The 27,030-nt window shown below is 38.8% G+C and overlaps 1 protein-coding gene across 1 annotated transcript in view; it reads left to right on the top strand.

The window, feature by feature from the left end:
* The window catches only part of tlcd3a (TLC domain containing 3A), a 51,019-nt gene extending 24,575 nt beyond the window's left edge, over positions 1-26,444 (top strand). The window contains exons 4-5 of the mRNA XM_041800952.1: positions 4,704-4,799; positions 13,646-26,444. Coding sequence (XP_041656886.1) covers positions 4,704-4,799; positions 13,646-13,951 — 402 coding nt within the window. The 3' untranslated portion in view covers positions 13,952-26,444. The remainder of the gene's footprint in view (positions 1-4,703; positions 4,800-13,645) is intronic.
* The last annotated feature ends 586 nt before the right edge of the window (positions 26,445-27,030 follow it).

Here is a 27,030-nt window from a genome sequence, read left to right as displayed (position 1 = left end):
GTTAAAAGAAGGTTTTTTTCTAAGTACTCTTTGTGATTAATTAAATTTACTTCTTTACTGTTGCATTGTTGTCACACACTTGGTTTAGATGTTCATGAATTTGCTTCAGACTGTCTTTAATCTATTGTTAGTATTTATGTCCCTTTGGAGGTTAAAATAATGTAACACAGCCACTCTCTGTCTGAAGTCTATCGCAGGTCAGTGAGCCAGGTGCAGTAGAAACCTGGCCTTTTGTTTGCAGCGGCAGTCGGTTGCAATAAGAGATCACATTACCCTACATTATTCAGCTCCAGCTGCAGTCATCCTCTTTTTTTTTCTCTAAACTCCCCACCCCTCCTCTGATCCTCCTCTTGTTCCCTCACTCATCAGCTTTATGCAAGTCTGGCTCACCTGGCTAACACACAAGCAGGTAGAGTTATCCAACAAGCTGTCAACGGACAATCGTCAGGTTTCCATCCCAGAGTGGTTTTGATGAGTAACAGTGAGAAGAAGATTACACGGTTAAAGCGAGCAGCAGAGGAGGTCAATGAAACCTTAAGGCATGACTTGCTCTGTCAGAGCAATCAATCTAAAATTATATATCAAAAAGACGTATGTGCAGGCTGAAGACTTTACCTCTGAATATATTGAAGTAAAAAATGGAGAGCCTCAGGGCTCACTTTTAAGACCACTGTCAGTATCGGTCATAGTTTTTTCAATGCAAAGTTTCATTCATATGCTGATGACATTGTTTTGTTTTGTTTTTTAAATAAAGGTCACTCTGCAATTTGCAATAGTGGCACCATTGCAAACTTAAAGGCCTTCTGCAGGCATTCTTAAACCTTTCAACTACTTCATACAAAAATAATGCAGACTTATATGCAAATATGTAATTGCATACCATGATATCATGACCGCAGTTAGATTAGTTGTGCAGCACTAGAGGAAATTAGGGATGAGTACCAGTATCTGGTACCAACATGGTACCGGTACCGACACAATCGATACCTACTGGACCAAATTGCAACACAGATATCAACACTTTATTTCAGTACCCTGCGCCCTTTGTGAACACCCTGTCACTCCAAAAGAAAGGTAGAAATATGTTTGGGAATTTGTGTTATGTGTTAAGTTACAATGGTCCCCTTTGCTTTTTCAATTGTTGACTGGCAACTTAAGAAGATATTTCTGCAACTCATTTACGATACCCAGGCATCTTTGATTCTTCTGCTGACTTTCAACCCACTTGTTTCTCTCAAAAGAATCGTATAAAAAGTATTGATTTAGCACCAGTATGAGAAAAAAAACCCAATCCTACTTGAAAAAGTATGTACTTGAAGTGCATGGTATCAAAAAAGTTTCAAAATTTGGACAACTTTACTATACAACAATCACTCTGACAGAAGAATTCAGCTTTACTTGTTAGGCCAGACATATACTTGTGGTTCAACCTTTCATTTGTGTTTCAGTCCGGCTGCCTTATGTCCTACTTTAAAAAGACTCTTGAGGGCTCGCCAGAGAGGTCAGGCCGTATACAGCTACCTAATGTGTTGGATGTAAACAACAAACATGGAGACAGTAAATAAAATGATAAGTCTGAGCTCAAAACTAATATAATAAACATCAATAATCAATAGAAACCACTGATAAGCTCAGACTGATGACCAGTGGTCAGGTCAGCACTGTCTGAACTCTAATTCTCCAATATTTTCCACCAAGTACAGACATAGTGATCCTTGTTTTTTCGGTTTAATGAGGGGTTGTCTGGTGAGTTTCAACTGACTGCTTTCCTAGATGTCGCTGTTAGAGCAGCTGTTGAAAACAGTAGGGCTGTAGTCAACCAAAGAAAGACTTGGTCTACTGAAATTGCACCCACACACTTACCAATCGATTGGTCATTCAGGTAATAAAAAAGAGAGAGAACCTTCTCTTTATCTCAAAATCAATCCATGAAAGGTTCCTCATTCGCACCCTTCTGGTATTATCAATGGTCTTAAAAGATTAACATAGATCATTTTCTCTTTAAGTTGTCTTATTCTGATATTATCAGCTTATTGTTTCAGAAAATTAGCTAAATTATACAGTACCAATAGCCCTGGCCTCCTAATACCATCATTTGAGGAGTTGATTTATGCCGATGTTATTTTTCACCATCCTCATCTTTGTATATGATTATTGCAAGCCCCACTACACAATGCTCATCTGTTGTGATAATGGAAAACTTTTTAATTACACTGACTTGTTTTGTTTGGACAAAATAGGGTAAAATGGACCAAAATATAATTTATATTCTCTGCAGCGTTATGCAAACTGCAGGATTGGGTAGCACAGTCCGACTTAGTGGATGCCTAGTAGTGGAGGGCGGGATGGTGTAGCCAGGTAGTTGTTTAGGAGTGGTGTAAAGTTCCTCCCTGTGGTTTCAGTCATTCTCTTACGAGCAGATGGCAAACCCACGTCTGGAGTCACTCATCCTTTATTCATTGGAGCACACAGCGATCCAGGCTACCAGACAGACCCGGCCTTTTGTGCGGAGTCTCTTTATCCATCCAGGCTGACTCACCTATTCTAGGATGGCCTCTCTCACTGCACAGCACCGAGCTGCTGGTCAATATTTGAAAGCTTCATTCATTACTTATGAACAGGACATCAGTCTCTCCTCCACCCCCACCCCGTTCATGGTGCCGTATCAAAGTTGTGGTAGAATGAGACATCTGCTTTGGGGGGGTTTGGTATTTTACAATAATAAAGTAGAGATCATCTGTCCAATATAAGTTATTTAGTAATTTGGCCACAGGACACAGCCATTTGATGTGTCCTGTCCCTTCCAACATTAACGGCTCCCCCTAAAACTGAGGCTCAGTAATGAATCTTTCATATGCATTTGTTTGGAAGACTTATCTGGAGTCTGGAGTCCCCAATGATTATGGTGTCTTGTTTGGAGTTTTTAAGGCTGTCTATTTCAACTTGTAACGGTCATTAATAACCATGCAATCACATCTTTTGAAGATGTTTTTTTTTTATAATGGTTACCAACGACAAGCAACTTTATCATATAGATTGGACAAATACAAAGCACCTATGTAAAAGCCAGCATTTCGTTAAGAACAAGTGAATAGATTGCTTCATTTTTTTGGTGGATTGTTTGTGTTAATTTAAATCAGTTGACATCAAATACCCTCAAATCTAATCATTTAAGATCTGCCATCCGCCTTGTGCTAAAAGTGAACCATCAGTCAGTCTTTCTTAAATTGCACATTAAAAGAACTACGGTCGAACACTCTAGTTGCTATTGCCTGCATGCATGTGCATATTCCTGGTGTAGCACACACCTCTACACATGTTTAAATTAATCCTTTGACAAAATGATTTACTTCCTCAAGGACCTCAGCCACCTGCGAGAGAGATGGTAGATTGCAGCCAATCACTGTCCCTCGCTGTGGCTGCAGCGTACCAGACTGTGGTGGATGAAGTACATCCAGCAGTGATTTTATTCTGCTGTAAGCTTAGAAAAAGTTAGACCACTTTAGTGCCCAAAACAGCCAAGACGTACTGATTAACTTCACCTACATATCCCATAAAAAGGGTTAAGATAAGTTTAAACATTTGTAAAGAGTTGATGGTTTTAATTGTGCCTGATGTTGATGTTGCAACATGAATTATCAACAATAAACTTCAGATCATGTCTCACCTCTGATTCACCACTAGAGAGAAGAATAAAAGTGTTTTTAAACTCACATTGCAGAGGATCGTGTTACAACCAGCAGTGCATTTTAAACGGTTTGCCTCTAGGCATGAATGAAGCATGGTGCCTAATAAACTTCTATTAATTAACTTGGTCAAACCAGCTTTATCATACAGACAAAATGAGATACATAAGTAGAAATCTTAAGACAAATACTAAAATTAACTCATTATTGGAAAAACTGGAAAAAATAGCTGTATTCCTTTACTGTATATCCACTTTAGGCTTCCTTGCATAGACTTTTTGCCTTTTTTTTTCTTTTGGCAACCATTTACAACCCACTGGAAAGAATTTCATGACCCACTTTTTGTTCCCAACCTACTAATAGAAAACAACTGCCCAAGGCCACGCCTACTCACCACATCCACCCCTTATTCTCCACTAAAGATGCTGAATTTATCTGTACAACAGATTATTTTCCCATGCCCCTGGTAATATGCCAGGGCATCCATAGCACAACGGGGGTTGGGTCAATTCTCCCTCCTGCTCGAGGTGGCTTACTCGCCACATCTAAGCCTTACTTCAGCCTCCATTTTTGGCCCAAACATGCCTATAAGTTCTTCAAAGTACTGTATACAAGGAGGGGGGTGCTGCTGCTGGAAGTAGACACACACTCTTGCAGCAATTGTTCAAACATGCACACATTATAGCAGGTTTTTTCATTACAGTAATTTAACGGATACTTTGGGTATTTTTAAATACCCTGGGTTACAGTTGTACCATATCACCCCCTAGTCTTAGTCTGAGGTCAAGATTTAAGGGATTTCGTTGATAAAATGCATGTTAACGTCCCAATAAATACCTGTTTATTGAGTGCATTTCTTAATGACAGTGGATGCTATAAACCTTGAACAAATGTGTGTCAAAAAGGAAATTGCCTGTATCTTTTTACTTTTTGTCCTTAAATTCAGCTCTCTGTGCTTTTTGTGTCCATGCTTACATTTGTTAGCTTACTCTGTGTTTTCTGTTTGTCTGTTAACAGTTCTTCAGAAAAGACCAGGGGGATTTCTTCATCGGCTGCTTGTTTCTAACAGAGCTCAGCACGCCCTTCGTCTCCCTGGGGAAAATACTCATTCAGGTGAGGCAGCATGTACTCAGGTGCATTCTCCTGACATGAACTGGGAATTGGTACACCCGTCATTGGCTGCTGGCTGTTTATCTTCAAGTCTCAAAGCCACAGGTGTTGGCACAGTGCAAAGGAGACATTATTAGATCGGCTGTCATTATCGTATCAGACAGTTTAATTACTATAAAGGCTTATTGGCAGTCACTCACTAAATAAGATTTTGATTGTCCAATCATAGCTTAGCGAATGGGATGTAACCATGCATAACAGGCCTCAGATTCATTCACATGCCAAAGCTGTATACATCAGGCTCTAACTGGAGTGATCGTTAAAGCAACTTTGAATCAAAGTAAAATCATTTTGATGGCACTCTGTGGCTTGACTACATTAGGTTTGCCCTCCCAGGAGAATTAGAGCACAAAGCCCTGAATCAAAATTTCCTCCATAACCAGACTCACAGTAGCTCAGTATTCTTGGTTCAGACATCCTGGCAAAGCAGAAAAGACCAATAGGCCTTTAAGAGGATGAGAAAAAGCAGGAGTGGCTGAACAAGAGGCTGACAGAAGTAAATCTCAGATTAGCTTTAATTCATTGGCACTGGTGTAAGGAATAGATTTAACTGAGTTTTAATTTAATCTCTAAGCATTCTGTTGTCCAGTTAACTAGCCTACTTCTTATAGTCTAATGGAGCATTGCTTTCAAGGTCAAGGATCATACCTTTAACTGCGTTAGTTTTAATGGGATGCCCTTTTCATCGACCGTGCGTTGTCCGTGTAGCATTTCCCTACTCTGTGCAGGCTAGGATGCTCAGTGGTCAATGTTAAAAGCTCTTCATTGCAGTGACTGAACTCTTTATGCTAGACAGAGTATCATAAACCTGACACACTGTTATGAGGTCTCTTAGCATCATGAGTTAAACTTACTGTCTAGTCTGCATGTGTGCGGACTCACCAGTCAAACACAGTGACACTTGTGCGATATAGAGCCTGTAACCATAGCTGCTGTGTTTTTTGTGTTAGCAGTAAGGATGCATCGGTTATGGACCTTGATGGCATGATTACAGTGTGAGAAATAATCTTGGTTTCACAATTATTGCTATTATTCTAACGTTCTTTATTGCTGCTTTTTTGAAACAGACATAAAACTATAATATCACAATAAATAACCAGTACAAAATCTTTTTTTTTATCTAACCTTTATTAAACCAGATACAGACCAGTTGAGATCCTGATCTCTTTCATAAGGATGACCTGACCAAGAGGTCAGCAGCACACATCATAATAAATAATACATACTTAAGAGAAAGATTATAAACAATAAGTTAAAACAATTATTAAGAAAGTCTAAAACTTTTTTGCAGTTACGGTGTAGAAAAGTTAAATCAGAGTAACTATTCAAAAGCATAGGCACTGTTTCAGTCAGTCTGGAGAGTAGTCTATGCAGAGGGGGCAGCAAGACTGGGCACTTTTTTCCCCAATTCAGTCCTTACAGGAGGAACAAGCAGGTGGAAAATCACAAGGACTCAAGGCATAGACTAGATAGCTTTTTTACTTCCATGTTATTGTCATCATCTATAACTCTTACAGTGCATTTAGAAAGTATTCAGACCCCCTTCACTTTTTTCAATTATGTTGCAGCATGATGCTACAGTCAAAAAAACATTTGTATTCTTGCTAATCTACACTCAGTCCCCCACAAAGACAAAGTGAAAACAGAAAAAACAGAATTTTAAAAATGTTCACAAATTTATACAAAGATAAACTGAAATATCACATTGACACAAGTATTCATGCAACACATTTATTTTTTTAAGATTCATTTTTGGACTTTTTATGCCTGTGATGATTGACAGTGGAGGGCGGTGGATAGAATCAGAAACAGAAACGAGAGAGTTGGGGATAGACATGCGAAAAGTGCAAAAGACCGGATTCAAACCCGGGCTCGCCTGCAGCCACTAGGACACCTGCACCCCAACATTTAAAATTTAGCTCAGGTTCCTCCCACTCTTCTGAGTTTTTGCTGAGCTGTTTCTACACCTTGATTGGAGCCCACTTGTATTAAATTGAATTCATTTGGAAAGGCACACTCCTCCCTATGGAAGGCCTCACAGCTGACAATGCATATAAGAGCAAAAATCAGCCATCCTAAATATTTAGCAATGAACAAACTATAAACTTCAACATACAAGCTTAGATAAGACAATAGTGCCATGATTCTCCAACACAACAGCAAAAACTGCTGCAAAACCCGCTTCCATAAACTGTCAAGTGTAGAGCCAATCGCTATGTGCCACATAATTACACCAACATACAGCCATTCATGTTAACATCATTAGCAGATGCAGGACCCAGAGTGCTTGTAGTACCAGTTTAAAGCATTTTCTACTTACATTAGCTGCTTGGTCCCTCTGTAGCATTGCCTAAGGTCGTTTTCACACCTGATAGTCCTTGGGACTCCATCCGTTTTGGAACGGAAATTGCAACAATGTTCCGCTTTCCTTTGGTTTGGTTTGCATTCATACTGCTCTTTGTCAAACAGACTAAACCGTCTGAACACCTACAACATCTGCCTGACAGGGGCGCTGTCGTCACAAACAAACGGCGACCAAGAAGAAAAGCCAGCATAGAAGAAGACGAAATGGGGAAATCCAGCTCCTTCCACCAGTCTTTTTCCACTTAAACAATGAAAAAACACAGAATTTACGCTGTCTTGGGGTTTCTGCTCTTGCACTGGGGCACAAGGAGCAGTCAGCGAGACGGTGAGCTGTCCAACATGTCGTTCTTTACACGACGAATAATAAGCACGGACTACGACATGTTGCCATGGCTACACAGACGCCAAGCGAGGTACCGACATGTATTTGAGTGTATTAAATCACATATAAATCCTTATATCATTACGCTTTATGCCACTTCCTGTCTTTGGTTCACAAGTTGGTCCGCTTTGCTTTCACACCTCAAACGAACCGCACCAGGGTTTGTTTGGAAGCGGACCGAGACCCACTTGTTTTCAGGCGGACCAGAGTTCATGTGAGCTTTCACACCACTCCAAACAAAGCAGACTATCCAGGAAAACAGACCAGAGTTTGTTTAAAGCGGACCAAACAGCTCTGGTGTGAATGCGCCCTAAGAAGCTAAAGCAGCACAGCTGGTGTCACACTGATTAGTTCTGGGTTGCACTGAAAATAACATAACATCCCCTTATTAGCAAGTGAGAACAGAAACATGTAGTGTTGCAGAACCTTTAGGATTTATCAACCGTGACTTTTTTTAACTCTTGGTAATCATGACACCATTTGAAAACCTTGTCCCTAGTTGGCAGTGCCTACATTCATCTCTCCCTCCCTCATGACTCATAAAGTCTGTTTGAAATATCTACATGCACCAGCAATACACACGATAACTGATCCCTCAGAAAGAGGAGCTAGATTGTTTTCTTCTCTACCATTGTTGTTGAAAAAGCTGATATCAGATGACCCACCCCTTCTTGAGTTGTCAGTAAGGGGAAAAATGACTGAATTGAGAAGAAATGTTTGTTTTCTTTCACCTGAAATCTCTCAGTGGAAAGACAGACAAAGTTATCTTTGTGTACATTTTTTGTGAGTGTAGAAATAGCTTGACAGTTGTGGAATTGTGGCCTGCTTTCCTTGCATGCTGGCAGCATTTTTATTCAAGCCATGCAGATGATGTTACCACATTTCCCCTCTGTGATTTTTGCAACAGAAATAAAAATATTTCTGTAAATGCTCAGAAGTGATATGGACTAAAATGGCAGCTATGCATATTTTAGTAAAACACGAATCAAATAGGGAAGATATGTAAAGTCCTCATTAGATAAATCCATAAAACATATTTTTTAGAGACCTCATCCGTCATCATCTTGAAATATATTTGTTTTAATGTGTTCTGAATTGCTCAAGGTTGTCAGAAATACCTCAGCGGTAACAAAACCATCAATATGATTTAAAACATATGTGGAAATTCATGCTATATACAGATGGTGTGATCTTAATCCTCCCAGCATTAATTCTTGACTGTCTTCCTGGTCAGAACAGACATTCATTCATTCTTTTTACATCACATTTCCTCGTCAGGTGATGTGCAGCTCCCTACATCATCAAAAACCAGCGTATCTGCATTTCATTTAAGATGTTGCTTGTCACTGTACCATCAATAATTAAGATGAGTGGCTCACCAAAAGACATCAGTGAGTCAGTGGCATTCAGCTAAGAGGCCGTGGTGTGCTCACAGGCCCTGTCCCTGACACCATCCATTCATAAGAGCCATCCACACGTCAGCCTTTATATCCTACACATATATACTGCACAGTCAGAGGCTGTGTGCTGGAGGAACGCTGCAATCTAAGAATAGAAGAGGCCTCTCATTGTGTGTCTCAGTGAAATCAGCGGACTGTGTAGACTTTCAGGTCGCTGCTGACATCTGGTGTCAGCAGAGAAAAAGAGCAAAGCAAAGCTCAGCTTCTCTCTGCCTTTGGAAAAAGCCGGACTACATCAGCACTAACAGGAAGACATTTTTCTTCTGCTCTCTACAGAAGAGTTAATTTCTATCGATTTCAAGCTCAAAGATTAGAAGAATTGTTCTTTGATTTGTAAGTTGAAGCCAAGAAATTGACAGCCTGATTTCCAAAAAAGTTGGGGCGCTGTGTAAAATGTTAATAAAAACAGAATGCAATGATTTGCAAATCTCATAAAAACATATTTTATTAATAATAGAATATAAACAACATAGTGGATGTTTTCATGAAAAATATTATCTCACTTTGAATTTGTTGACAGAAACACACCTCAAAAAGATAGGGATAGGGTCATGTTTACAATTATGTAGCATCCCCTCTGCTTTTAACAGTTGCTGGAGTTTTGGGAGAGGAATGCTGTCCCATTCTTGTCTGATGTAGGATTCTAGCTCCTTAAAAGTCCTAGATCTGCTTTGCCGGATCGGAGAATATGTTACTCTAAAACCTCTCTTTACCTTTCATACCTTGCATTGATAGTGCCTTTCCAGATGTGTAAGCTGCCAACACCCATAGGCACTAATGCAACCCCCTACCATCAGATTTGAACTGATAACAAACTAGATGGTTCCTTCCCTTTTGAGTCCACAGGACACAGCATCCCTGGTTCTCAAAAGCAATTTCAGTTTTGATTCGTCTAACCACAGAACAGTTTTCCATTCTGCATCAGCCCATTTTACATGAGCTCTGTCTGGAGGAGACAGCTGCGTTTCTGGACCCACATATGGCTGCTTCTTTGCGTGACACAGCGTTTACTTGCATTTGTGGATGGCACAGCGAACTGTGTTGACAGACAGTGATCTCTGGAAGTGTTCCTGGGACCATGCAGTGGTTTCCAGTACAGAATCATGCCTGTTTTTAAAGCAGTGCCACCTGCGGGCCCGAAGATCACATGCATCTAATCTTGACCTTTGACCTTATCCCTTAGTCACAGAGATTTCTCCAGATTCTCTGAATCTTTTGATGATATTATGACTGTAGATGGTGGGATATTTAAAATCTTTACATTGAGGAACACTTTCCAAAAATTGTTCCACAATATTTCAACGCAGGTTTGAATGGATTGGTGAACCTCTGTCCCTCTGAACACTCTTTTTTATCCTCAGTTATGTTACTGACCTGTCGCCAATTAACCCGATTAGTAGCAAAATGCTCCAGCTGTTTTCTTTTCATCAGCACCATTTACTTTTCCAGCCTTTTGGTGCCATGTCCCTACTTTTTTGACAAGTGTTGCTGCCATCAACCTCAGAATGAGCTAATATTTTTGACCAGCACAGATACAAATTATTTGTAGGTTATGAAACCAATAACTGGCATTTGGAGCTGATACGCATACAGCGAAAATGAGCCTCTTAAAGGTTTCATTCGTTTAGATTTTAGATTTACAACCTGATAGTATATAAACTTGTCATTAAAGAGAGCTAGGCTGCTTCATTATGGATGACTGAAGAGGAATAGATCTAACAGCAAAAAAATAGTAATGTGTAGTTAATGTGTAAAATAACCTGCTGTATGAGTGCTCAGATTATTTACTTTAGTAAAAGCAGCAATACAACTGCGTAAAAGTACTCTGAAGTATGTGATTTTAAACACACTCTTATATTTCTATCAGTTAGTTTATTTGCTGCTATTCTTCAGTGTGGTAGGATATCTTGAAACTGCTTTGCGTTGCCAGAGGTGATGACAGTTAAAACACTTCTTTTTTCTGTTTTTTCCCTTCTTTTGTAATGGTCAAACAGAGGGCAGTTATCACCAAAATTTTACAGCTTTTTTCAACCACTATTAAATTTTTTAACTCATATTTTATTTTGACTTTAAACCCTCCAAGAAATAGACTTATTTTTACCGTTTTTACATCAATATACTTTGACAACATGCCCTCTTCCTCATACTGGCTGAAAACATCATGTCATCATTCATATAGCTCTTATGTCTTATGTAACATGTATGAATATGCATGTTACATAAGCTTGGTAATGTTGAAACAACCAAATCTGCTCTCCTAGTGATCCTTTAGTTCCCTAAAGGTCAGCACTGTCACGCCTGCTTGGACAGTCGCAAGCCAAAATGTTCACCTTTGTCAATCCGAGCCTTTTTATAAATGCTGCTGATGGAACGGCAGGCATATTCATATTTTTTGTTTGTGGCTCTTGAATGTCTTTTATCAGGTTCTTGTCTTTTTACAAAGCCACTGGTAAAACTTTGATTCACAGTCAAACAGCTTTTAAGGTGATGTCTATCGTCTGTAATAAGAGGTGTTTACAAAGGGAAAGTGAGTATGTAGACACAGTTTGAACAGGGATTGGAGCAAATATTTTAGAGTTGATGTGATCACTCCAGAGAACAAAGATGATTAAATATCCAACAATGAATACACAGGGAGGACATCATCGCCCTACTGTAAATCAGTTTAATTTAGTTGTTTATAGTATATTATGAGTGGGAAAGCTAGTTGCCTGAAATCTCATTTTGATCATAAAAAGGATTATTAAGACCCTCATTTCAGAATAGGTCATCAAACATACTTCAGTGTTAAGAATAAGACCAGTAGTAGTATTTATTTTCATTTCACAGTAATAGTGGATTGAAACCCTGTTGCATAACGACCCGGTTCTGCATTTTCCAAAAGTTAAAGATCAAAAAATTTAGCTTTTGGTACTTATATTGGGCTTGTGGGTACCTAACATCATTTTATCATATCTTTGGCACACTAGGGTTGTGTAAAAAATTCAAGCTGGCCACACCCTTCAGGATTTTAATCCCAACTTTCAGCTAGACTTGCTCCCTGATGATGGAGGGGGTCTTGTCCCAAAAAAAGGTTCAGCGCAAATTATAAGTTGTCCAAATATCCTTTAAGTGTGTGGTGTCAACACAATTATTTTGCCACTACCTACTGTATCAGAGGCAGTCCAACCTTGAATCATAAATATCATATAAATCTACTACTTTAATTTGAGGCCAGTATATGACGTGTGCTGCTGACCTCTTAGCCCACCCTTGTGAAAGAGATCTCGATCTCAATGGGTCTTTATCTAATTAAAAAAGATAAATAAATTAACCTGACACACCAGATAGACAGTTTCATATCTTCATTGCATGGATATATTTCACATTTATCTGGGAAAGCTCCCATAGAAAATATGTATACTAAATATGAGAAGCTTAGCAGCTAGCATGTAGTAGGAACCGCTCAGTATGACAGTTTTTTAAGTAGTATACCAAAGTAGAGTGGGGTGTAGGCTGTTGAGGGTTGAACTCATGATACTACTCAACCAAAGAGAAAAGAGGCCACACATCAAAGCACGATATTAATCTGCAAAGAGGAACGAAGGCTGGCAGAGCTAGCTGCTAATGTTAGCCATGAGTATGTCAGCTCACATCATAAGAAGTGAGCCAACACAGCGACCCTTTAAAAAATTTGACCATTTTATAAGTATTTTCCCTCTTTAGACCAGTCAGTTAGATGCAGTTTAAATGGCCATTTAGCTGAATGGGGAAATAGAGGCTGGGAACATCCATTTGCTACCAGCTTCCAGTACAACCAAACCTGTTTGTAGCTACTGCCTTGTTCTCCTTAAAAGATGCTGATTTGTCCAAATCAAAAACAGGTCAGGTTAACGAGTCTGGCAAATCCATCTGCTTTGCAAGGTTAGGTCCGAAAAGCCTCGGACAGAAAACCAAGAGGAGCGAGATCTCGTGTGGGGTGAGATTGTTACAGACGGCAGGTGTGTGGTCCTGCGGTCTGGCCAAGTCGTCTAGTGTGTTGCACTGGCTTTAGCTGTTGCAGGACAGTAATCATCATCATCTGCTCAGATCCACCAGAAGTGCTCCAAACAAAGTTAGATAGTGGACTTTTTAATCTGACAGATGGATATATTATGATGGGTTCAAGGTCAGCTCAGTAAAAGGACTATTAGGCGAATGTGAGCAAACAGCATGACATGTTCAAATGAAACATCAGTTAAAAGGTATAGTTGTGAGGATGTGATCTTTTCTAACAAACTAGATACAACAGGTAGAATCAGGACCTTTTTAACTTACTAAATTTGGCTATAATTGGCTTACACTACCTCTTTTAAAATGTTTTATTGTGTTGCCTTTCCTCCAAACAGCAGAGAAGTATCTGTTAGCAGTAGTGATGGACTCAGCTCAATAAGGAGTACCAATGAGTGTTTAAATTTCATTAAGAATCAGCAATCCTCATCCTAGTAAAACAAAACAGAATTAAATCTTCATAAATTCCATTTTTATTTGACTTTAAATCAAAGCACCACTTTAAAATCATCTTTTTGCCCTGCCCTTCTTTTGTTTTCTGTCTCCCTCACCAGCTCAGCCTCCAGGACTGCTGGCTGCACAAGGTCAACGGCGGCATGGTGCTGCTCACCTTCTTCATGTGCCGCATCGCCCTCTTCCCCTACATGTACTGGGTGTACGGCCAGCACTACGGCATCCCGCTCTACAGCGTCCCCTTCCACCTTCCGCTCTCCACCAACCTGGGCAACTCGTGCATCCTTGCGCCGCAGGTCTACTGGTTCGTCCTGCTGTGCCGAAAGGGCTACCGTCTTTACAGACGCAGTCGCAGTCAAGACTCGTCTCCTGTGGCCACCGTCACTGACAATACAAAGGAGGATTGATATCCGATTCACGACTGCTCGCTCAAGCCGCACACTCAGCTACTAATACAGCTACTTCTGCAGAAGGCACTCCTTTGACTAAACCCCACCATCGTACTGTAGTACACCAGGACTGCCTGCTCTCATCCCATGACTCCTGGGCATTTTCCGCACACTTTTACTCCTCTGTTACAAATCTGCTGCTGAAGTGGACCTCTCCTTGGATACTGTTCTACTACTGAAGTTTCAAGATTTTTTTTTCTGGATTTTGCTCTTTCCTGGATATTTTTGGAGTGCTACTGCATCTGTCAACATTTATAACACTGAAGAAAAGTCATATTTGCTTCACCGAGTATAAAAATGTGGAGTAAAAAAGCTGCAGAAACCGAAGAAGAGCCTCCATGGAGAGACTTGATCTTATCTCTTATTCCTACTGTGTTTACAGCCTCTGCTGATTCTGAAGGTCTGTTACAGCGTGAGTGTGTGAGCGGCTGATATGACAGGTTGTATTTATTTCTATGGATTTGCTGTGACGTGTGGGATAGCTGCATTTCCTTTCCGATCCTTTCACTAATCACACTGAAAAGAAGGTATAGTGGTGGGATTCTGATTCAGGCAGTATTAGTTGGAAAAATGCTGAAGAAAAGTCGTCATATTTAAGAGCTTAAACCTGCATTTACTCGCACCCTGTTAATGTGATAGGCTCTGGTTTTTACCTCTGTTTATTTTGGTTGTAGTTCTCACCTCAGTTTGAAAATCTGCAGAGACAAACCTCATATTTGTCACTATAACTTCCCTCACACTTTCATAGCCCTGATGTATTTGCTTTCAGAGGTTGAACCCTTAAACAGGGCGCTAACTCTGTGTGCAAGAGTTACTGCTGCACATCAATTTCAGCTTCAACAAAATCACTTTTTATGAATTAAGTTTGGCTGTATCTTTGAGCGGTAATGACTCCAACAAAGGATACACTGATACCCTTTTTATCAGACCAAGTACAAGTACTCATATTTGGGCAGGCACTGATAAAGAAAAGTAATATGGACACTCAGTTATACCATAACAGTTCTTGGAAATTATGCTGAAAGTTTGTTTTATTTTCCTTAAATATTCCTCCATCCTCTTGAAAATTTTATGAGTATGGCTTAATTCCAATACACCCCTACCGTTTAGTCCTACCCCTGTTTTTTTCAAGTTGTCATCGAGGGGTAGGGAGTCCTAATTCTTTTTGGGATGGAGTGATAGGGTGTAGTGCCAGGGGTACAGCCTCTATTCTGATAGGACAGCTGAAGAGAGAGACATGGCCTTAAGGCAGGGGTGTCCAAACTATGGCCCGGGGGCTAAATGCGGCCCCCAGTCCATTTTCTAAAGGCCCACTGCAAATTCTAAGAATAAAATGAAATATTGCCCACATTGGAACTTGAAGCGAGACTGTATTGTACTTCTTAGTTTCAGCACAAGGTGGTGCTACCATGCTAAATCTGTAAACAAACATTTTGACAATAACAATTTATTTGTGTTTTTTTGTGATTAAATTGAGACAACACTGCAAATGGTTAACATAATGGCAACCAAAATAATAACAAAATTCTGATTTATATTCCCTTATTGATTGCCAGTGGGAGCCAGGGCCCACAGAGCCTCCCGAAAATCCTTAAAGTTATCAACTTTTTTGCCTTGTCAGCTATTGATAAGCCATTTCAGCATGCCTTGACTTACATTTGATTGGTTTTGCTGACTACAGTACCCGGAAGAAGAGGAAGTGGCCCCATCATCCTTATACAATTCTGTATGTAGCCCTTGGTGTAAAAGTTTGGACACCCCTTCCTCAAGGTCTTTGCACACACACATGATACGTTCATGTTTTACTTCATTGTGAAAATTTGCACAAGCTTTACACAAGCTGGTGCATCATAGTACAGGTAGAGCAATCATGTTCAGAGGTTGATATCCATTTAGTACAATATATAATAAGGATTATATAATGGTCCTTTTGATTATCAATAAGCATTTTTTAAAAACCCTCATACTAGCAATGTCCTGAATCGTTGTTGTGTGTGTTTACAGAAATGCTGTCAGCAATTGCTGAACTTGAAGCGTCATCCAGTTTCTTCAGAGATTTCTCCACCTTTCCTCGTAACTCTACTTTAAGAAGCAGGGTTAGAATGGGACTGAGCCAAAGAGTACTTGGTTTTGGTCTGGGTACCGGTGCATCCCTGTGGATTATCTTTACTGTTAGATCCATCCCTCTTTTGCGTTTATTTTTTCCGAAAAGCATGACATCAAAAAAGTCCATGCTAGATTGTTTTTTTTTTTTTAGGTTCAAATTGAAAGTTCAGAAAAGAAAGCAATGCCAAAAATACAGACCAGACTCCTTTTATTGTCTTAAATATGAAAATACAAAGCCATAGTAGGATAACAAACGGCACGTTTGGATTTATGTACACCGAAGTGCAAAGATTGGTGAAAATCAGCTTTTTAAATTTCCTGCTCCTTATTTTATTTGCATATCTGAAGGTTTTTACCCAACTTTACAGAGTAGACTTGAAGCAAGGTTTCTACTACTGCTACTGAAAGTTTCATCTTTTACATCCACAGTCTGCTTTAGGAGACACTGGAGCGTCGCAGCTGTGATGCTAACAGCTTTAGCCAACGCAGGGCAGCTCAGGACAACAGTCTTTAAGGGTCTGTTCTGGTGAAATGAGGTTTTTGGAGAGCTGTTTTCACCTGTGATGGGTTAAGCTAGTCAGACTATAGAGAGGTTGATGTGGACATGTGGGATTAATGCCTAATTTGAGACAAACTCAGGGCTAAGGTCAGAGCAATAAGGACTTAAACCGAGGAGTCACATTTCTGAGCCTCAAAATATCATTTTGATCAGGAGTGGTTATTCCTGAAACAGATCTCTATCAAGCTGTCACTGTCTTAGTTCCCGGGAGGCTGCAGAGATTTCTACGCACTTGTTGAGTGTCAGCTGTTGCATCGAGCTATTCACACAGGGCTGTATATATACTTCATGTTTTTACATCATGTTTTAGTTTGATCACAGGAAAATAGTTGAAAACCTATATCTAAACATCATATTTAGCTAAGAGGACCATTTTTTAATCTTTTTGTTGGATTCACAGTTGCATAAAGACATTTATCTTAAATCCTGTATGATAGATGCTTCACTTTCTGAGAGTTTTATTTCTTCATATCAAAGAATGAATAGGAAATATTATCGCCACAGGGTCAGCTACACACCCCTGAGGTTAATTTATCTCTATGATATTAATATTCCCAGTCTTTTAAGCTTTAGAGTCAACTTATTGTGCATAAATGGCCTTTCAGTGTCCTGCAAATTTAATCTATGCAAAAAAACAGGTTGTGGTGCATGCAAACAACACTTATGTCAAGTCATATCACCTCAGTACGCTCTGTCCTGTTCAATATTAGGGACCATTCATTTCCTTTGACTATACTACTCTACTGGGACTCCACAGATTCATCTTCATATCTTCCTCTTGACACTTGTCTTTCAAAAATACCTCACCAAATTTTCCACTGCTTCAAATCAGCTAAAAACAAAGCATATCCGTACTTTTTCACAACTTTTATAGCAATCAAAGAGGAGTTTACAGCTGCTGCTTGGTCATTTTCTTTCAGATACTGTTTTGATAAAACTGACTTTTTTTTCAGCGAATCAAGAGTTGTTTGAATCAATTGGATGGTAGCCTGCTTAGATCAAACCCAGCTCCAGTGCAGTTCTGACAGTGGCCATGAACTTTTGTCTTCAGTAATGCAGAAAAAGCCTTACCTTTTCAATAGAGTTTGCACCCTTGCATACTAATCCAAAATGTTCAAACCGAAATCTCCCTGTCATTGTGAAGGCCAGCTTTGTCTAAACGTTTCCTGGAGGAAGTTTGCGGGACAGCAGCCACTGTGAATCAAGAAACAAGTCTGGGATCAATGCGTGGGTTTACATGGACTTAAGTATTCTGGTTATGGGCCATATCCTGGTTTTGATGATATTTGGGATCCTGTGTTTACATACACAGAGAAACCTGGTTAATCATATCCCTGTATACATTAGAAATACAAGTATCCTGGTTTCTGTTTCCCGCATTGTTTGCACAGGCTTCTGTGATGTTTAGGCAGCTTTTAGGTTGCGTGTCCAGAGCCGGCTTCAATTCTAGTGAGGTTCTTGTCTGGGCTTATTGTTGCCACGTTACAAAAAAATTAATCCCCCTTTACTCAGTGGAAGCTGTTACCTTGTTTTAAAATATTTCTATGGGCTTGATTATTTCCACATTTTCAAGACAATGCACACAGAAGACATGCACACAATGTAAGGGAATCCTGTCCTGACACAGGCAGCAGCTGCAGAACTGAAAACTACCCTAGAAGAAAGACGAGTCAGATCGGTTTCTCTTCGACTGTTGTCAGAAGTCCCGCCCCTTATTGATCTTGGCAAGTGACATTGATGAGTGCAGCACTGTTCCAAGATATGAACTGTTTTCACCAGAGAGCGCTTTAAGCATGGAGTCAAAAACAGCTGACGTTGGGCAGAAAAGCCCAGGGCGCTGATCGCTCAGAACGTTGGACTACTACGATTAGTTTTGAATCAAAACAAATGCTAAAAAAGGCTGGCTATGGACACAGGCCCTCACAACAGAAACTGAGGCATTCTTTTTAAATCAGAGAAAGATGAGACCATTGTGAATTACTTTGGGTGTAACATTTTTAAATGCCAGTATCATGTTGAAGATATTGTATTCACCTCATTCCAACAATGCTTCGATTCTTGTGAATATGCGGCAATTAGAATTATTATTAATTACTAAGAAAGTTAAAAGACTTTGACTTAAGCAATACTACAAGTGAATTCATTCACTAAATAACTGTCCTGGACACAAGCTCAAACTTTTACTTTGAAAAGTACACTTGAAGAGGCATCTTTTCTACATTTCAGATTTGGGACATTTTGATAGACTTAGCAGGATTAATGCCAATCTTGCCAAGACCAACTCTTTCTCTGCCTCACATCCAACATATTTCAAATTATCTGAAGTTAAATAAACAGTTTCATCAAAGTCGTGCCTATGTAGGTAGTCTGCAGCTGTCAGGAAACAGGATATAATGTATGCATGGCACAGTATCCTTCTTTCTGGAATTCTCCAGGTAGCAAAACTGCTTTTCGAAAGGTGTACATGCACAAACAGAAACCATAATACTCAGAATACCTGACAGAAACCATGATCTTAAAGATATTACAGGGAAACATACAGCCTGCATTGCTTGCAATTAGTAAAACTATCTGCGCCGGCAGCTGAAAATTTAACTTATGGGGTGTCTTGAATCAGATTTAGTAAATCATAAAGATATTGACATCTTATTTCAATTCAGCATTGCTTTACTGGCAGATATTTTACTTGTTAATAGCAAATCAGACCCTCTTTTTCTATTGTAATATCTTCAATGAATATGTCTGTTTGGACTTGTTTGCTAAATGTGGATCATAGTAAATCTAATGGGATATTTCTGATTATAAATTAGATAAATGTACTCGCAAGGATCTGAGTTACAGCAGAAAATGAACATCATGAAGGTTTTGCTGAATAAGTCAATTTATTGTGTGATTTTGTTTTTCTTCTAAAGCCGAAAAGTTTTCCTGAGATAAATCAAATTTCAAGCTTCAGATCTGCTTTAAAGCCCAGGGCGCTGCTGTTGCATTGTGGGATGTGTAGTGTGACTGTAATTGCTGGCATGTAAAAGCTTCTTGCTGGTGGGCAGACAGGCTGTTTGCTGACGAGCAGCGTGAGGATGAGGTGGTCAGGAGGGCCGAGCAGCTGAATGATGGGATTGTTTGTCTGGGTTGGATGAAGTCCAGGAGAGTGCAGGCCTCTTTCTGTCCAGTGCTGACCGGGCTGCTCTTTCTGGAAACATCCCAGGCTTTTTGTCCTGCTTCAGTCCAACTCCTAAACCCTTTTTCTGGCCTTTTACATCCACTTGTATTCTAACATGATGAAAAAGTGGTCAAAACTAAACAGCCTCCAAGATTGAACGCCAAATTGCATGCATGTCCTTTATTTTTGTTCTTTAATTTAAGCTTGTCTAAAATCTGTACTTTTCACTGCTGTTTGGAGCAATGATCTCACCAAAAGTCAGCCATTTTTATTCTTTATATTAAACATTCAAAGCTGCAGGTCATTCCCATGGTCGGCTGCTTTTTATTACCAGTGTTTCCCCCCCGGCCAGGCTCCATCCTCCCATCATTTCTGCTAGTGTCTTTCTTGGCTGATGCTCTGTGCAGTGATGAAAAGTTGCTGAGAGCAGAGTGAACCCTCCCTCCCTCCTCTCTGCTGCCATCTGTCGTCAGGATTATCTGCCTGTCCACTCAGCAGTTTACATACAGAGCCAGCTGGGATTAGCAGTGCCAGGAGGGCATTTCCTATTAAGACCGTGCATGCCTCCTTTATAGACTGCTACCTTCAGATACATATATTTACAGTTTCAGCCACTTTAACCTCAATCCTCCACTGAAAAACCTCATCAGTCAGACTGGTGAAAGGATTTTGATTGGACTTAACTGAATCATTTCAGATTAATGTTTAGTTTTCTGGATTATTTGGATATGGTAATAGAAAATTCTTAAATCTGTTCATCCGACTACCATTTCTTTCTTATCTAGAGTTAAAAAAAAGACTTCAAATTATTTTGGAATAAACTTTTTGAAGTGTAGAAGCAGTTGTGTAACAAGCAAAGGTCAAGCCTGTTGTCATTAGAGGGAGATGTTAACATATTCTTTCCCTTTGCTAGAATTGTTTTTTACATTTAAAGGGTTGTCATAACACCAGAATTTTAAACTGATATGATGCTGGTAAAAATCAAATGATATTCAGATATATTTGGATGCAACAGAAATAGAAGCTAAAGTCCCCTAATTTTGGTTGTTTTCTATGTTTTTTTGATTAATTTGCAAGGAAACTCGTTCACACTACTAATGTTTTTGTGCAATTGACCCCATAATTTGTTCTTGCTTCAGTACTCTAGATAAGGGGGGTCAAACTCAATCCCAGCAGAGGCCGGATCCTGAATTAAGGTCTAACCTGAGTGCCTAACAGGGTCAACATTTAACACCTCAATTCCACCAGGCTCACAAGCTGAGATAAAAGTCAAACTTATTAGTTCAAAAGGTCAAACCATGAAATTTAGAGAGAGAATATTGACTGAAAACATAAATTCATTTATTTTCCCACATTTCTGACTTTTTATCTAATTACTTTCTTACTCTTTTTCATTTTTCATGACTTTACAAGGATATTTTAAATCATCATGGTTACATTTTTATACTGGAGGAAGTCTGCAGATCTTGTGGGCCAGGTATTACTGCATCACAGGCCAGATTTGGCCCCCGGGCCTTGAGTTTGACACCCCTGCTCTAGATCATAAACACAGCAGACATGGTAGTGTTTTTAACACGTGGTATTGGAGAGTATCAACGTGTCAGAAAATCTGGCAACCTTATATTTTAAGAAAACCATTTTTAACTCTTTGTTACTAAGACCTGATTCAGACAGATCCATCTGAAGGTTAAACAGACTGTCAAACTTCTGTAGATGTTTTAGCTTGATTGCTTTGGACCATTTAGATTTTAACAGGCTTAAAGCATTACATTCCACCTTTTTCTTTGGTTTAATCATCAACAGTTATCTGTCTTGTGCTTTTCATTGTAGTGGTTTTTATTCATGCAGTTTAGATCCGTCTCTGGTCAATAAAGACAGAAAAATTCTATGACTTTAAGAACGTGTGACCAACATTGAAATATAATTAGCGATGCGTGATATTGAATTTTAGCCAATATCCAATATGCTGATAATTTTAAATTAATTCAAGCCAACGCTGATATCAATACCCATGTATAAATGTTATTCAGACCTAAACCTTCAGTCCTTAGAACACATTTTAAAGTTAAAGGATAAACAGAACAAGACTCTATAAGTCTGTTATTCCTGCTTAAATCTTTACAAACTTATTCCTACATATGGCCAGTATTTACAGCTGATACAAGAGATTGACTGATCACTGATATTTGGAATCGATATGTATTTAGAATGACTGACAAAATGAACCTAATGGGAAAAGAGTAAAATTGCATGATCAAGATAATGAAATATGCCATATGTGCTGTAGGTCGACTATACCCTGGCTTCAGTTTTGACTGGCTGGTGACATCTAGCCAATCAGATTGGACATAAAACCTTAAAAGTCAAAACAGAGCCATAGGCAAAAACACCTTGTAAAGTCAAAGGAGCACAAGTTTTTCATTTGATCAATTATCTGTGAAACAAAATGCTGATACAGCTAATTGGCCAAATGCCAGATATAAGTCTAAGTTGTTGGTTTTCAGTTTTTTCCCCAAGGTACACCTAAGAGTAAGCCATAATCTCAAGGTACACCATATCCATACAACATAGCCTCTTTAAAGCACTAACTTCATCAGTGTATAGTTGTGGTAATAACATATGATTGTATAAATCCTTGTGTTCCTTGCCACACTATTTGAGAGACACTGGTCTAAGTAATCAGCCAGGCCATGATCAGTCGACCCCAGTATCATCAGAAAGTTTTGTATCTGCTGGCACTGATATTGTGCATTTTTAAATATGATTTCTACACCTTCTTGATTACCCCCATATAGCCTGAAGACACAACACATCTCTGCAAGGACCAGGGTGATGTCAAGAATTACCATCAAGGGCTTTTTATGCATTAGCCGTTGCAAAGCCAGTACAAAAACTGGAGTGATACTAGCTGGTCTATAGCAGCGCCAAATACTACAAAAGATGTCATAGTCAAAAAGTCTGTGTTGGTTGTTTTACAGGTTGCATTATGTTTAGAATATTGGAGATGAGTTGCTTTTATGGTTTACATGTTGGCTCCTTTGGTAGCTGTTTAGGTCGATTTTAAAGGCTATCTTTGGAGCTGTTTCAACGGTTTCTGAGCTACTGATGGTGATGCATTGGCTTAGGTGGTTAACTAGTCACTGTAAATTGAGTCTCTAGGGGTCCTTTTTGTGCTTGGATTGTCCAAAGAGCTAAACTGGTTTCTCTAAATGGCATTTAAGGAACTGATCATTTAAGTTTACGTTAACTGGTCATGTTTTGGTACTTTTTGAGCCTTTCCTACTATTGCTGTTGCAGTGCAAACACAAGAAAAGGGGTAGTGTCTATCAACTGTTCTTAGAAATACAAGAGAAGTTCTCTCTGAAAGTGTTTGGTTTGACATGAAGTCAGCTCAGCGCTTCGTCACACTGACTTGACTGCAGTTTTTAGTTGTCATTTGGTTCAGAGTCATGGAAAGATATTCATGTTGCACAGGAAACATCCATAACCTGAGGATCTCAGTAAAACAGCATAAAGGTTCAAAGCATGCAGAGCGCACATTTCTCAACGTTTAGTCTTAGCCTCTTGTTAGTTTCTTAAAGTAGAAAGTCTTAAAGCTCATCCTCTTTGCTCAGGGTTTGATGACGTTTGATGAATTGTACGGTGAAACTGTGAGGCTGGTTCTGAAGATGATAACATCTAGTTTGGTATGCTGATTCTTTTACTATATGATGTTTTTGAAGCATTTTATGTCACTTTTTAGGGTTGGTAAACCAAAGACTGTCCAGCACTTCAGTTAGTCTTATGAAGTGCAGTGATATGAAGAGAGATCTGTTTGATTTTAAATACTTTATGAGATGCTTTAGATGCTGTTATTCACTTCTCATAAATAAAAAACATCCGGTAGAGGTCTTATCCTTTTTTATGTCCTAGAGAGTGATGGATTTACTGAGTTTGTGATGGTTAAAAATAATAATACATATTTAATTGAAGTTTATTTTACTCACCGCTAACACGCACACTAAATGCAGCATACAGTTTGGTCTACTGTACAGGAATGAGAAATTTTACACATTATGCATGATGGAAACATGATGGTAAAGATGAACTACTTATCCTGAACTAGTTTGTGAAGGTAGAATCGACTTGGGATGTAAAGATACGTCACAGTAAAAAAGATATGACCAATTTGAAATAGTCTGAGAAATATATATATCGGATGTAATTGATTTAACCAGCAGAGGGCGCCATTTGGCAGTTTTATTGTCAGATAATTGTAATAAAAGAGTAATTCATTTAAATGGACTTTATTCTCTTTCTTTATATTAGTTAGAAAGCTGATCTTGTGATAGGCTCAGTATCATGATACTTGTCATTTCCTAAGTGGAGTGTATCTTTACATCCCTAAATTTAACAGCAACTTTTGTTAAATGGGAACATGGACACCATAATAAGCATGTAACCAGTCTAGCCTCAGGAGCCGCCAGTTTCTTCAATAACAAATCGCAACCTGAAATTTTGAAGTTCAAAACTGTAGATTTATTCGTTGAATAATGTTGCAATTTGGATCTTGGATGGAATGAAATATGAGATAAGAGAAAAAACATGTTTTATGCTCCATTTTCCAGTGATTGCAGAGATTTTTTTTTGCCAATTTCCAGAGATCTGAAGAAATTACCTTTTTATCATGGAAGAAGCAGCTTTGTTATTGTATAAGTGAGTTAAAATATTAATGATAAAACAGTAAAAATAAAATACAGTGTAAAATGAAATGTATGGATGCACTGACTTCAGTTCATAGATCTTTTTGCCAACATTTTTCCAGACACTTGCAACCCACTAAAAACAGCTCTGCAACCCACTTTTGGGTCCTGGCCCACCTGTTGATAATCCCAGTTTTGAGACATTGTGTAAGACAGTAGGAAAAAAAGGACATTGATGCCCATTTTAATATCATGTCAACAAAATATAGCAGTCCTAGACACCCCGTATTGGGTAAAATCAAGTTTTTAATCAAGGGTTATTGTAGGTTAACTCTTACATCTTTTTTTAAATTGCACAAATGCATTGCTAAAAAACAAATACCAGGAGTGTTGCTTGCTCTTTTTGATGGACTCATTCCTCTCTGTGCTAATTCTTATAAATTGGATGCTTTTTTTTGTCGCTGTATTGACACTTTTTGCTTGTGTTAATCATTACAATAACATCATAAAACATATTGAACAGTATCAAAAATTCTGAAAACTTTAATGCTTATTTTACATTGATATCAATTGTAAGCCAATACCTCCATAGAAACAACAGTGGCATGTGTTGGTGTCCATGTTCCCATCATTTAAAGAAAGAGCTTACAGATGTTTACAATTGCTCCTAAAATCCAAAAAGATAAAAAGATAAACCAATATGCTAACTGATAAATGCACATTAACTGTACAGTGTTTCCCACAGAATGATGCCATACTTGGGTGGCAGAGGGGTTTATTCAACTCCACCTCATCTCAGTGGTGTATGTCTTCTTTATTTCTGCTCATTTGACTGCATTCATCAGCAGTACATTAAAGACGCTCAAATAACATGACGGCTTTCAAATGTTTGACTCTCATAATAATTATAGGTGAGCTGCATGTGTATTTACTGGAGGGACGTACTCAGACGGAAATATGTTGGACAGATATACTTGGGTGACCTTAAATATACCTGGGTGGCCCACCCTAGTATGGTCTATTTATGGGAAACACTGGGAGGTCAAACTTGAGTGTACTGATGTGACTGGGATAACATATATTATTTTTGCTGCTTCACTCAGAAAACTCAGGGTCAGCAGCATTTCATCCAGACATCCTACAACTCAAAAAGAGAAAAATGTTCGACTGATTGAAAGTTTGCTTCTTCAGATATGATGTAACAGGCTGGTGAACGTACTCAAATGAGTTGAAGTGATTTTGGATTGGAAAAAACAAAACTGTGCGTTGCTGGGGCTGATTTTGATCTGTGGACAGTGAACCAAACTTGGTCTCCAGTGCCTTGTGAAAAATCTCTTTGATACCCACAAAACTCAGTTTGTGAAAGAGTTAAAGAAGGCAGGCAGTGTTTACAGGTTGTGGCTGTATTATCGTCTTTATTATCATCATTTTCCTCATATTCCTAAAGAAGAATTAACTGTTTCAGTCATTTTGCAAATTTGCAGTTTTTCATATTTTGTAGCATTCAATCTTCATTTTCAAATGATCAAACGACTCCAATGGTGTAATTGTCTTTATTGAGTTATTTAAATTGAGTTCTAAAGAATAGATTTACTGTCTTCCTTGCTGTTTCTGCATACGTTGAAGATTTGGCTCTTTGTTTCACTCGCTCTTCTGCCTCGGCCGTGTAACCGACTTCCATGCAGCACCGTTCACAACCTTTAACACTTCCTGCCCCACATTATTTTTGATAGCGTTCTAATTTTTCATACATATTTATCCAATTTGATGCATCTGTCCTTTTTTGTAGCGTGACCTTTTTCTGAGGAAATTTCCTATCTGAAAAGAGAAGTGACTGTTTTATGAAATAGCTTACATGTGGACAAAAGAGGAGTTATGTACTGTAGCTGCAACTTGTGAATTCAGAGCACCCCTTTAAAATTCAATAAATTTGATTTGATAGACTGTTTTGAACAAGTCTCTGTTTTGTTGTCATTGGTTTGTACGTGGTTCACATTCCTAACGTAATGAGACCTGAGCTAAATGCGTTTTTAGTTTCTCCCACTTATTTGGTACTAGTGGAACCTGATAATTTCAAAGCTCTTTTTTGAACAGGAAATAATTTTGACCAAAAATGATGTCCACAAATCTCCCAAAGCTCCTGTTTCTGCAGAAAATACAAAACCAGGTTTATGAGCTTATATTTTTGCTGTGCCTGTCAGTTGTCGGGGGTCTTCAGCCAGTAAGGACCTGTGTCAGTCTGAGAGGGATGGAGGAGTCATTTTGAGGATGGACCACAAACACTCTCTTAGAAAGTTCTTTCCAAAATTCCAAAATTCACACAAATCACCGAAAAATTTCAAATGAACTAACTGAAATGTATGTGATAAATCATATAAGTCATATTTTTAAATATTCCATTAAAAGTCCCTTAAAATTTCATCAAATTTTCCACAAAAGTTTCAGTGAATCTTGATTATAAAGGGAATAACATTCCAATGAAAATGTCCCAGAAATTCTGACAATTCATGAAAAATGTCAAGCAAAATTC

Source organism: Cheilinus undulatus, linkage group 12, assembly GCF_018320785.1.
Source record: "Cheilinus undulatus linkage group 12, ASM1832078v1, whole genome shotgun sequence".
In the NCBI taxonomy this organism is placed as follows: Eukaryota; Metazoa; Chordata; class Actinopteri; order Labriformes; family Labridae; genus Cheilinus; species Cheilinus undulatus.
This window is presented reverse-complemented; position numbering and strand designations above follow the sequence as displayed.